Raw genomic sequence first — 14,731 nt, 5'->3', positions numbered from 1 at the left:
GCACATGATGGACCACCTTGACCATAGTGGAGCATCATGATGCACAGGTGGTACATCATAAATAGTAATGGTTCAACATCCATCATGGTGGCACAACATGGTGTATTTCTTGAGGATCAGCATCTTCTAAGCATACGTGGATCATCATGGTACAACAAAGGAATCAAGATGGTGCATCATGTACCAAGATGGTCCACGATGGCGTAACATCTCCTCCGTGGCACAACTTCCCTTCCAGATGGAGCAACATCATCTTCATGGCTCAACATCACCTTGGCATAACTTTAGACATGATGGAGAATCATGCTATCATTTGGTGCAACATCCACAAGTATTACGCAACTTCCTTCTACATGGAGCAACATGATGTTCCATGTTGCTCCAAGTGCTCCTAGTGTTGCAAGTTGCTCCAAGTGCTCCATGTTGCTCCAAGTGCTCCAAGTGCTCCATGTTCCTCCATGTTGCTCCAAGCCACTCCAAGTTGCTCCAAGCCACTCCAAGTTGCTCCAAATCACCCCAACTTGCTCCAAACCCCCTTGTGGAAGATCTGTTCCTTTATCACTTGATACGTTCCTTTGTCAGATGATCCATAGCGATCTTAGATGATTGATTTCTTTGTGACTGCTCCATGAACTTTAAGTGATCCATTGAGATCTAAGTGCTCCAAATGCTCCGAATGCTTGAGTCACATTTAACATCTGTACATATGTATCTCGCACCGAGGATTAACGGTTATAGTAGTGTGGGAATGCTAAGTGTTTATATTTAGCTAATAAATAGTGTCTCAATATAAAGCCCTTAACTAAGCTATGTGAATACTCTCAGCCCTAACTTATATGTGGATAAGTCACTAGGAATAATTATTTTCATAGAGTTTATAAAAGCCGAGAATGTTTGGTATATACGTAAAAGTGCAATGTACACGCTTTTATAAAGAGGTACGTTTCAAAGTAGTGATCATAAGTACATGTATATGTTCTAAGTTATAATCTTTATAACTTATATATATATATATATATATATATATATATATATATATATATATATATATATATATATATATTCAAAAGACGAAACAGGAAAATTAATCTACAATGTCGATTTTGTGACTGTTTTAGAAAAATTATAGAAAACTCATCGGGAGTCGGAATTAGGATCCATAAACTCTCAACATTTCGAAATTGAGTCTACATTGTTTCTAAATTATTCCCTGATGCGATATGAACCTTAGCTAAGGTGAAAATGACCGTTTTTACATACTGGTCCGAAAAAGGACTACAATGATATGCAGTTTCGTAAAACTTTTAACAAATTGTATAAAGATTGTGTGAACGTGTGTGAGTAGTCCCTAAAAAGGTATAGATCTGAGCTACTTGCATATAAAAACTGTTTTTCAAACCATAGGGTTTAAGATGGGCAATACATGTCTTGAATGGACCATAATCTTTCACATAAAATCATAGCATTTTGTAGTATGTTTTTCAAGAGTGTTTTTGCATAAACAAAATATGTGAGTGCATGTATTCCCCTTCAAAGCATATAAAAAACTATTAAAAGGGGCCATAACGCTAACCTTAATTGTGTGGATTCGGTTTAGACTCGGAGATGTGGTTGTTGCCGAGAAGCACCATGAGAAACACAAACTTGAAACAATCTAAACCCGAGCTTGACTTGCAACTTCATTATGAAGTCAATGGTTATTTGTTCAGCCTTCCATTCTGGTATTGATGGTTATTGTGGTAGGCCAAATGGCTTCTGGTACTTCGCTTTCGCTTTGGAGCAAGTCAAGCATTTGCTAACATACGTGGCAATCTTTACCTTTATGTTGGGTCACCAATAAAGCTTCTTAAGATCGATATACATCTTATCCAATCCGGGATGTATCGAATATCTTGACTTATGAGCTTCATTTAAGACTAGACTCCTTGCTTCACCAAACCTTGGGGTCCAAATTCGGTTCATGAAATATCGTGTTCCATGTTCTTTGAGGTCGAATTGCTTGTCCATTCCTTGTAGATTCTCTTCTATGATATGCTCGAGTTTGAGCGCTTCCAGCTGAGCATCTCGAATTTGGGTGGTCAGATTGGAGTGGATTTTTAGCGTTAGAGCCCTTACATGAAGTGTTCTTGCTTGTTCTTTCCTGCTTAAAGTGTCTGCTACGACATTTGCTTTACTAGAATGATAAGGAACTTCGCATTGGTAATCATTTAACAATTCGACCCACCTTCGTTGTGTCGTGTTGAGCTCCATTTAGTCGAAGATGTGTTGAAGGATTTTACGGTCGGTGAACATGACACACTTTGTTACATATAGTTAATGTCTCCAAAATTTTAAGGCATGCACTACGACTCTCAAATCTTAGTCATGGGTAGTGTAGTTGGCTTCGTTTAGCTTAAGTAATCTAGATGCGTATGCAATGACTTTATTCCTTTGCATCGATACACATTCCAAGCCTTGGTGTGAGGCATCACAAAATACTACAAATTCTTCTGTTCCATCTGGAAGAGACAAAATTGGTGAATTGCACAATAATTGTTTTAGTTTCTGGAAGGCAGACCCTTGGTTGTTTCCCCAATCAAACCTTTTGTCTTTCTGGGATAAAGCGGAGAAAGGCTTGGCTATTTTGAAAAGTTGTCTATGAATCTCTTGTAATAGCCTCCAAGCCCTAGGAATTGGCGTACTGCGGTTAGCATTGTTGGTTCCTTCCAATCCCTAATCGCTTTGATCTTTGAGTAGTAGCAGGATCCTTGTAGTTGGTCGAACAGGTCATCGATCCTCAGGAGTGGATATCGGTTTTTGATGGTGAGTTTCTTCAACTCTTGATAGTCGATGCACATCCTGAACGATCCGTTTTTCTTTTTGACAAACAATATCAGAGCTCCCCATGGAGAGAATCTTGGTCGGATAAAGATTTTTCCAAGAAGATCTAAGAGCTGCATTGAGAGTTCTTACGTTTTCGATGGAGCTAGATGATAAGGAGATCTTACCACTGGTGATGCAACCAAGACCATATCGATTCAGAATTCGACTTGTCTGATAGGAGGTACTCAGGTATATCCTCTGGAAATACGTCCGGATAGTCACACACTTGTGGAATGTCTTTGATGTCCCTTCCCTTGCTTTGCATATCCACCATGAGGGCCAAGAAAGGGAAACATCTCTTCTGCAAGCACTTTTTTTCCTTCATGCAAGAGATGACTCTTAGATTCTTTCTTGATTTATCTTCGTAAATCACAAGGGCTTTGTTATTGGGTAAAGGTAGTCAAATGACCTTTTCATAAAATCTCCGCTCGATGAGGTGATAACCAATCCATTTCGATGATTATATCTAAACTTCCAATGGTTATAGGCATTAGGTCAATGTGAAAGACGTGGTTATTCCGGGTGAGAAGGCAATTGGTGAGTAGTTCTAAAGCACTTTCTAATTGGTCGTTTGTTACTTCTATCGTGAAAGATTTTCTAAGTTTGTATGATTTATAGATTATCATACTTCGACACTTATGGGAAAAATAAAGCTTCTATCGGCACCAATATCAATAATACGGAAGCATAAATTTTGTTGATAGGAAACGTACCAGTAACCACTTATTCAAAAAACAAGTACGTATGAATCATATCGTATGATAGTGTATTAGTGTAACTTGTTCCTGAAATCCTATAGATTTCCAAATTATAGAGAGAGCAATTAATTTCTAAAATCCTACAAATGATAGAGCGAGCACTAAAATCCTACTGATTATTGATGATAGAGAGAGTATTGTAATCCTACTAATTATAGATGATAGAGAGAGGATTGAAAATCCTACTGATTACAGATGATAGAGAGAATTGAAATTCTACTAATTTCAAATCATAGGGATAGACCTGAAATCCTACTGATTACAGATAATAGATAGAATTGAAATCCTACTTATTTCAAATGATAGGGAGAGAATTTAAATCCTACTGATTACAAATAATCGAGAGAGATTTGAAATCCTACTGATTTCAAATGAGATGGAGAGAGTTGAAATCCTATTGATTTCAAATGATAGAGAAGAACTGAGATTCTTCTAATTATAAATGATAGAGAGATAATTTAAATCCTATTGATTTCAAATGAGAGGGAGAGAGCGGAAATCCTACTGATTTCAGATAATAAGGAGAGAACTAAAATTCTTCTGATTTCTCCAACTGGTTTCTTATATTTGATTGTTCCTTTCTCTTTTTTAGATTCCTCCCCTTCAGTGGATTCTTTAGATGGTTCGTCCTCGGAAGCATCCTTGTCATCTTTGGAAGACAGGGGAGAGATAAGTTTGGAGACTACTGAATGATCGATTGGGAACTATGGGAACTATGGGGTTGATATTAGGATTCTAAGGTACTAGGTATCTGCAGTGAATCTTGAAAACATCCTTCAATCTCTAAAACTCTAACCCACTGTAGTTTGTCAAACTCCTTGCTCAAGGTTGGTTGTGCACCGGCCCGACCATAGATAACATAGACATGCTTTCTAGCTTTAATTGTGGTATGACTTATGTGCAGTACTAACCTTAGTCGAGGTGTTTGACCTAAAGGGTTGAGTTGGTAGTTTTAGTTGAAGGTTTGTTATAATTTTACTAAGTGTTCTCATCGCGGGTCAGAGTATATATATAACTCTTATATATTATTATTGGTGAGGTTTGCAGTATTGTTAGTTTTTGTTTTGTACTCCAACTATCAAGTACGGATTAGGTACAGATAAGAAGCACGGAGGGCAGAATCATTTTAACATATATCTGTTTTAAAATCCAACAACCCAAGCAGCCATTCAAACCAGTTACCTCTCCCCCAAATAGTCAAGAATTAGGGTAATTAATAACAATAGTTTTTTAGGAGCCTGTTGCTATAATTGTATTCCTCTTTCGAGGATACAAATTCTCTATAGCCAATATAACTCTTATACCAATCTATCACACCCCCGGACGAGGCGGCGGAACATGCCGGGCTGTGCAAATGTCACACCCCCTGCCTGGCCTTTGGTGAAAACACCGAGTAGTGTGATGGTATAAAGAGCGCCAATCCTTTTATTCGGAGAATACATGCATTTTGAAAGTCAACATAATGTTGGTGAGTGCATGAGTTTTTATTTTTGAATTATTTTAAGAATACTTTTCTTTTGTGAAAACATTTCTTATTTATTTACCTAGCCTTCTATATTTTAGGGTATCTTTTATTAATCTTAAATTACTATCTTTTCAGGATATCTAATTATCCTAATGTATTTTAATTCAAATTATCTTTCGTTAGCCCTAATTTACTATATTTTAAGGATTTCTAACGATCCTAACATATTTTAATTAGGATTATCTTTCATTGACACTATTTACTATCTTTTAAGGTTTTCTAACGATCCTAACGTATTTTAATTACCATACCAGGCGTCCCTAATGGTAATCTAAGCTCTAAGGAAAATTTTAATGTATTAACGTGAGCCCCTATAATTGAAGCTACGACCGCAGATGTACCCCTAATCACGACGCTTCATCAAACGTCGAATAGTAACTTATATGGAAGGTATCCTGTCGGGATTGTAGCTAGCAAGGACAGGTGGGGTTGTCATGTCCCCGTATAGTCTATACATAACTTCCTAGATCTTTTATCTTTTATCTTGTAATCTTTTATCTTTATCACAATTACTCCAAACACACACACACATACACACACACACACACATATATATATATATATATATATATATATATATATATATATATATATATATATATATATACACATCACACATATCTTTGTATATACCTCTCCCGGGTTTATATCATCGAATGATTTCTGTATATATATATATATATATATATATATATATATATATATATATATATATATATATATATATATATATATATATATATATATATATATATATATATAGGGGTCATGAACTCATTCTGGTGGTCCACGTTTCCAAATCAAACTTATATCAGATGTGCACGACGGGCATGGCGTGCACATTGACACGCACCCTTAATTCCTTTTTAAAAATTCATATTTTCTTCGTATGAACTTTGTTTCTTACCCTCCTTATATATTTATGTAGCTCTTTCCTAGCACAACAACTTTCCTTTAGGTTGCATCTTCTAATTTTAACTTTCATTTGTAACCCACATTTTTATATTTTATAAAAATCATATCTCCTTCATACGAATTCCGTTTTTGCCCTTCTTCCTTCCCAAGTTCTTATCTCATGCTTTACTATAAATTTCCATTTTATAGTGTTAGCCGAAACTCAACCGTTTTCTTTTTGCTATTTTTTACGTCAATAGCGTTATTAACGTGGTTGGTTTATATTCGTCAAAAAATCATAACTCTTCCAATCAAACTTATATTTTCTCGACGTTTATATTTTTGGGATCATTAGGTCGCGTATTTTCCAAATACACTAACCATTTTAACTTTTTTTATTACCTTATTTTCGAATCAATTTTCCATATTATATTATCCTTCAATATGGGAAGTTTTTGTCATTATGAGTCGATCCTAACTCTTAGTAACAGTTAATGATAGAAAATTCTCAATTGTTACAATGAATTAGTTCATGGATCACTGATAAATTGAGTATATAGCGCAAGTACAACAATAAACAAAACAAAATTTGTATTCCATATTTAAGTTTGAATACAAGGTTCTTACACATAATAGTATAGTAAATGAATTGCCTTAAACAAGTAGGCAGCCATAAAAAAATTAGTAAACTAGATTGCCTGAAATCAATGACCATTCCCCTGTCTGAAATGCTTGATTACTGATTTCCTAAGAACACATGTAGTTTTGAAGGTCAACACAAGGTTGGTGAGAATTACAGGTTTTCTGCTAACACCAGTAATAATACTTTTAAAAATGTTCAAAAAGTGTTTTCTTTGTAAGTAAGACCATACTAAAAACTGTGTTTGTAGAAAGTCTTTGAATAAACTTTGAAAAGCAAGATGTGTCTTTGCATATGTAAATCCATACATAAAACTGTTTTGAGAGAAACGACGTTCATTGTTTGTAGTGAGAGAGATATATTCCGGTTAATGTTTATAGTGAGTTCGATAACCGAGCTACCTGACTCAATGTACCCCTAAAACACTTCATTGTATGTCATAGTAACGATTGTAGATACTTATCACTCGCTTCGATTGATCGGTCGAGGTTATAGCTAGAAACCGCATGTAGGGATGTCAACCCAGTATAGATCTATACATACGTATCTCGGTCCGAGGATTAACGGTTATAGTAGTGTGGGTATTCTAAGCGTTTAGACTTAGCTAATGAATAGTGTCTTATATAAAGCCCTTAACTAAGGTTTTGAATAGCTCTTAGCCTAACGTATATGTGGATAAGTCACTAGACATAATCATTTGCATAGAGTTTATAAAAGGTGAGAATGTTTGGCATATATGTAAAAGTGTAATGTACTAACTTTTATAAATAGGTAGGTTTCAAAGTAGTGATCATAAGTACATCTATATGTTCTAAGTTATAATCTTTATAACTTATATATATATATATATATATATATATATATATATATATATATATATATATATATATATATATATACTAGGTGTGTCCCGGGCAAAGCGGCGGCAACGATTAGTTTTCTTTTGTGGAATAGCTTTTCCTTTGTGCAATTCCACCAGACATATTTTTGGGATATTAATTAAAGTAACCATTTTAAATGAGCTTTTTTTTTCTTAAAAAGAACAACGTTTTTAGTTTTTGTCAAAATGACTACTTACTTCCGAATGTTTCAATCTGAATTTGATCTTCAGATATCAGAAGTATTATTTCATTCCTTAACAACGTATATAATTAATATTTATTATGTTTTTAGATTTTGGTTAAGTAAAAATGATTTTTTTTCTCGAAATTCCGAAAATATCGGACTGCGAACTTTTCAGAAAAAGTATTTTTTTTCTTTAGTCTAGAATTTCATTCCAAACGAAGTGGTTATAACAAAATTTTTTTGGTTATTTTATTCAAATACACATTACATTATAGTTGGATTACTCAATTTCCTTTTTGTACAAGATCACATGGTATTAACGAGTTGAGATTTATATGTTGTAATTAGTTAGCTACTGCTAAAGAATTATTTATGAAATTTCATATCCATTTTTCTTTTATCATAATTGTTAAGACCAATGTTAACAATGTTGTGAAGACAATTATTTTCAAATTTAGCGAACTTGTACAAAATATTGAATTGCGTATTATTAACATAAGGTGATGTTAATTAAAGTTAAGATTTAAATGTAAATTGGTTACTTGTAAGAAATACTAATGTGTAAGTGGAGAACGGGATTTAAGCTTTTATTGTGAAGTATAGAATGCAAAATTAATGAAACTTCTTGATTTGAAAAAAAAAGTTATAAATTTGTATTTAACAAAATTGAGATTTCAAACATATATATAATAAAACAATTATGTATATTTAGGGATATGAGTAACACATTAACACCCACATGGATTGTGTATGTATTAACTTAGGAAAAGAACAATGCATAAACCATGATATTGATGCATACTTTTCCCATGTCTTAATGAAATTAACTATGATCTTACAATATTTTAGAAAATTAAATCTCCCCTGTGCGTTAATAAATCAAGGGTTGCATTAAATTGATTCTGCAATGCTCTAGCACACGTATATGGCAAGCAGTTGTGATGCCAGCTACAAATCTAAACCATGTTTTATTTAGTATAGAAAATCATGAAAAATGTTCAACCTGATTGCTATCTCAATAAATACAAATCACAATCATGTTGCATGGCATAGAGATATAGAACACAATGCTTGAATACAAACAAAAAAAACGTCATGTGAACACAAATGTCAAAGACTCAAAGTGAGTTAAATTTGCCTTGGTTCATGAGTAAATAAGTTATGAATCTAATTTGATAAAAAAGATTATCGGTAACTGTATTTTATTCAGTTAATTCGAATTAACTTATACTAATTCATATTTACAAGGACAACAAGAAGAGTTTTATACACTGCAAAAAATTCTTACAAAACGGGCTTTTGAATATACCATCTCTTTGAATTCATGAATTTCATTCCACACATGCAACCTGCATTCTCCTGCCATTACCTCACAAAAGATAAATTTCTAAAATACACAAATCCTTGCAATAGTTATACCTCAATCTTAATCAAGGGAAATTGTTTGTTAACTAATCGAAGAAAAGGCATACCACATGACTAATTTGAACATTCTTATACATTGACTATTCTAGGAAAGTTAAAGCAACCATATTAGAGCATTTAATAAGAACATCCACAAGTTGCTAGATACATATATGCAAGCTTCCCTTTACCAACTATAAATATAAAACAATTCATTAATGGAGATTTAATCTCAAAAAATTATGTGGTTTCAAGACCAAGTTGCCTGGAATTTATAGACCGCAAATAGAGAACCTTTGGAATCAAATAATCCAATCTCTTATGTATGTATTTACCTATAAACAGAAGAGTAATGGCAAAATTTGTGCACAACAGATACCCGTGTTCATGTTGAGAGTTCAACATTAATTCACCCTTTACCAACTTTTCCCTGGAACCTGCACAATTACTCATTATTGTTAATTAAACAAAAAATAAGAATGAAGCATGTGTTTTTTCGAAGATAATGTAGCAAACTGAAGAACATCTTAAGAGGTATACCAACTCCTCTTCCCATCTCTTGAGGGAGTTTTATTGTAACAAAACAACTAAGTTCCTGTAATTACTGAAATGGAAGATTTGAGGTTTAGGGCTTAAAATATAGATCAAAAGTGAGGATTAGAGGATGAAATTGTTACTTACCTTGAAACTATAATAGCTTCTACCCAAAATCTATAACATTACCTAAAATCAACAAAAGTCGAACTGAAAATAAAGATTGAGGTTTAGGAGTGAAATCGTTCCTTATCTTGAATATAGAGTCGAAGTGTTTTGAAATCGACTGAAGAATGATTTCGATTCCTTTTTACCTAGATATGGACCGATATGGGGAAAAGGTCGAGATTCAGGACCTGCAAAAAAACATCTCATTAAATTAAGTTAACCTTTTTAACAAGCTGTCATATCTGAAATTAGGGTTTGGATGAAAGGTTAAGTAGCGATGGTAGTGAGAAACATGGTGAAGGTCGTGGTGGTCATGAATGCTAGTGGTGGTGATGACAGCTAGTGTTTCTATAGGATGGTGGACGGTGGTAATGAAGAGACGATGATGAAGGATGTCTAGCGATGGTTCGACTTTCTACGGTGGTGGGGCAAGTGAGGGGTTGTCAAATAGGAACATACTCAGGATGGAGAGCATGGAAGCGGAGAATTGTGGAGGTGGTAAGAGTTTTGTGGTCGCCGATTTCTAGAGGGGGGGGGTAGTATCAGTTTAATCCAAGGTTTTGGAGAGAAGACCGAGAGAAGAGTAGCTATATAACTTGAATTTCATCTTGACCGATTCAATTGGTCGTTTAACTGGCCGAGTTTAAGGGAATATCGGCTTTACTTTGGCCGTTCAAATTCAGGTCAAAGATAAGAAAATACATAATAAGGAAAGTGATAACTAAAAGAGATAAGATATGCATTGGTTTACTGTAATTTTAGCTTAAAGATTTGGACGTCTTAAATCTATTTTTAGAAATAGTAAGGTTTGTATAATAATATAGTAAGATATATATATATATATATATATATATATATATATATATATATATATATATATATATATATATATATATATATATATATATGCGTGGAATGAGGTTGATCTTTGAATTACTACAAGGTGGTAATGACTCATATCACACACACACACACACACATATATATATATATATATATATATATATATATATATATATATATATATATATGAAAGACAAAACATGAAAATTAATCCAGAATGTCGAGTCTAGAAAAATCATCGGGAATCGGAATTAGGGTCCATAAAATCTCAAGGTTTATAAATTGAGTCTAATTTGTCCCTAATTTTTACCCTGACCTGATATGAACCCTAATTCGTCAACAAAAGTCAACTAAAGCGTAAATTAGGTTAAAATAAAGAAATATAATTTTCATAACCTATCTAATGTATTATTAGATATTATAATACTACATACGCCACTTTGAATCAAATATCGAATAAACGCTTTAATTGCGATCAATAGACTACGGTAGCGTAGAGATTCTACAAAACACACAAATATTATCTTCAATTGGGTAATAATCATAACACGAGGTATATGTGTTCAAAAATCCATAAACATGTAAAACATTATATGCCCTAGTATTTAGTTTGATACTCGGGTTATTTTTCCGGAAAAAGGTCATGCATCGAGAAAACGAAAGTTATCGCATTTAACGCTCATATTGTATACATCGAATTGGGAAAACATTTAAATCATAAGGTTTTAATATTATTGTTAATAATATTAAATAACATTATTTTTAATAGTTATTAAACCTTACAAATGACTCAAATCTCACCACGCTTTTATAAAAATGCCAAACTATTATAAAAAGGGCTAGGTTTTTTAAAAACTATAAACAGACAAATCATGTCTCCTTTCTTCCAACCATCTACTAACACTCAACATCATCATAACCATCTTTATGTATTATAATCAAAAGAAATCCTACATATGTTATTATAATATAAAGAAGACCATACTTTGAATTTTATATTCCAAAGACCTTAAATCTAAATTTTATAATCAAAAGAGTCTTACATGCCACTTCCCCATGCAAACCACTCTCTTCCCCTCTCTTCTTTTAAACTCGGCCGAAAGGGCGTCCCACCCCATCACTTTATCTTGAAACTCTCTCTAACTCTCCCTAATCCCTCTAAGAACTCTCTAGTTGATTCAAGGCTTTTTGGCAAGTGTTTTGCAAGGTGTTTTGGTAAGTTTCTTCCATATTTTCGAGTTCTATTACCCATCAATCATCATCTTTTTGTTATTTTACTCATAATATTGAACCAAAAACCCTAGGCAAGATCTTAAAGTTCTAGAAGGTGTTATCATTCAAGACTTGATACTTGTCTCATCTTCTCATCATCTTCAAAGGAAAATTCATCAAGGTGAGTTCATACCCCCTTTACTACTAGTTTTCACTCATTTTACACTTTCGGGGGGAGGTTACATGTCATGCAAACAAAATACATTTTGGACAATGACTTTACACAAAGGTTCTATATCTAATATATGTTGGATAAAACTTTTAACCTTTGGGTAATACTACATCATGCATGTTTATGTTCTAGTTATGAAAATATATACATATATTCATATTTTTAAAGGAAGTATACCAGTCGCGTTCCATCATATGCACAAGTTTCTATTACTAGATCTATTGTATGGTGGATAATACCTTTATCGATTGGATAATATTATCACACATTGGACAACCATAAAACCAACATTTTTACCAAAAGTCTAGTTTTGAAAGATTAAAACTTTGTGTTTACAATTTGGATAAAACCATTACCCCTTGGATAATACCATTATCCATTGGGTAATACTATTACACACTGGGTAAACAAAACACATTTGGAACAATACATTAAAAATGGAAAAGCTTTGATGTCATTTACAACTAGAATAACATACTATTAATGGGTTATGTGAGACATTTCTTCAACCATTACGCTAAGTACCGGCCTTATAATCATTAAATCTTAAATGAGCGGGAGAGTTGTGTATAGATCTATATGGGATTGACAACCCCCACCTATGGTTGCTAGCTACAATCACGACCAACGGGTCAAGGGTGACAATTATCTTAACATTTTCACGACGTCCGAAGAAGCATCGTGGCGGGGAGCATTAAAGTTGATAACTCGACTATAAGGGCTCACTATAACACCGAATAGTGAAATTCTAGTGCAAAACACATTTATAAGTATGGTTATTTACTTATACACTATATTATAAGTATGGTTATTTACTTATGCACTACACTTATAAGTATGGTTATTTACTTATACACTTGATTTTTGGATAATAAAATCACATGACAAGCCACATTTTTTTATACGTCTAGAGGTTATAGGAGCTTCTATTTTACAAATACTTTTGGATACATACTACACACATACGTTTTTCTTTTGCGTTGAAGGCGTACTAATACCAAAATTTTTACAAGGTAGAGTTTATGATTTTCTCACAAGGAAAAACATCGATTTTTTCTACAACTAAACTCTTATGAACTCACCAACTTTATGTTGGATTTTAAAACGGCATGTAATCTCAAGAAACAATTAAGCTCGGATCAGTGGAGCTACTTTTGAAGACAATACACCAAATATCATTACGGAAACTACTTTATTTGATAACATGCAAATGTTGTAAAGTATTTTGATACTAAGTAACATTTGGGTCATGTAACTGATATAATAAAATGGTATGATGGTTGTTTATGTACTTGTGTTTCAATGTATACAATTATTGTGATACTGTGTTCTCGGTCCACCCCCAAATGTTTCCGCCATCCGGTTTGGGGGTGTGACACCCCCACCCCCCAGAAGTATATAAAAACTATAAAAAGGGGCCATAATGATCACCTTAATTGTGTGGATTCGATGTAGACACAGAGATCTGGTTGTTTCCACGAAACACCACGAGAAACACGAACTAGCAACAATCTAAACTGGGGTTGTTTTGGACTCCAAATAAATGCACATAACAGAATGACAAACTCAAGGCTAGAGTTTGGAACACCATATAAAATAGTACATAAGAAATGGACAGCAAAGTGGTGGTGTTTGATCGCGAAGATAGTGGGGATGAAAGGGTGGGGTTGTGGCGGTTTATGATGGTTTTTGTGGTGGTTCTTGGACAAGATAATGAGCAAGAAAGAGAGAGATAGTGAGTGAGGGAGAAATATGAGCTAATGGCTAATGAGTTGTGATGGAAATGAATTGTTTGAGGCTTTTATTTATAGTGAGGAGAGCCTCTCACAAGACCATGGAAGCCATACCTTGAAATCTATTCAAACACCCTTGAATCCCATATTTGTACTTTTGAAAAAAGGAATACACTTAATCAACAAAGAGTGTAATGGTCTTAGGCAAGTGGGTAAGGCAAGGTGGGGGAAGGAGTTGGCTAATCATTTTCTTCCTAAGCAAGAAATATAGGCCATGGTGATGTTATACTCTCACAATGTCCTAAAAACACACCTAGGTTTGTGTGCCCAAATCCCGACACCTAATATTTTTTCAAAAGTGTTGTATGATAGAGTAGAGTTCAAGTATTCCCAAAACCTGAACGGATTAACTTTTCAAGTTGTAGAAATCCAGGAAATCGCGTTTTAAGATTCGCATCTAAATGACCAGAAACGTCTGATTTTTTTGGGTTTTGCAAATATTTTTACTACAAATATTGTGAGTATGAAATTATATATTAGACCATAGTTTGAGTCAAAACGCTCTCGGAATTTCTATCTGAGGTGTGCATGTGCCTTAACGGATCGATGTGGTTTTAGCAGTTTGAAGAAAATCAGTGTTTTAATGGTTTCTTTTCTTATAAATGTTGTATTATTTGCATACAAACTCCATTTTGGACGTTCTTTATATTTTTGGAAACATGGGAACATGTACTATGAGACTAGAGTGTTTTCTTCGCTCACAAACTCTTGATACGAATTTTCAGTTTTTCAGACCTATTAACTAGGGTTATAGTTTGTGCTTTGTGATTCGTTTGAGATTTTCCACGATTGGAAGTAAGA

General features: G+C 33.7%; 1 protein-coding gene across 1 annotated transcript; it reads right to left on the bottom strand.

Moving 5' to 3' along the window:
- Positions 1–1,830: 1,830 nt before the first annotated feature.
- On the bottom strand, positions 1,831–2,250 carry LOC145128586 (uncharacterized). The gene has a single exon (XM_079063398.1). It carries the CDS (start codon positions 2,248–2,250, stop codon positions 1,831–1,833), a length of 420 nt encoding a protein of 139 aa, XP_078919524.1.
- Between the last annotated feature and the right edge of the window lie 12,481 nt (positions 2,251–14,731).

The sequence above is a fragment of the Lactuca virosa genome, chromosome 1 (assembly GCF_052849685.1).
Source record: "Lactuca virosa cultivar CGN04683 chromosome 1, Lactuca_virosa_CGN04683_v6, whole genome shotgun sequence".
NCBI lineage: Eukaryota > Viridiplantae > Streptophyta > Magnoliopsida > Asterales > Asteraceae > Lactuca > Lactuca virosa.
The sequence above is the reverse complement of the archived record's forward strand: the minus strand, read 5'-3'. Positions and strand labels throughout refer to the sequence as shown.

Excerpts from the sequence above, each read along its gene's own strand:
- LOC145128586 (XM_079063398.1), bottom strand. The coding sequence starts at position 2,250 with ATGGAGCTCAACACGACACAACGAAGGTGGGTCGAATTGTTAAATGAT.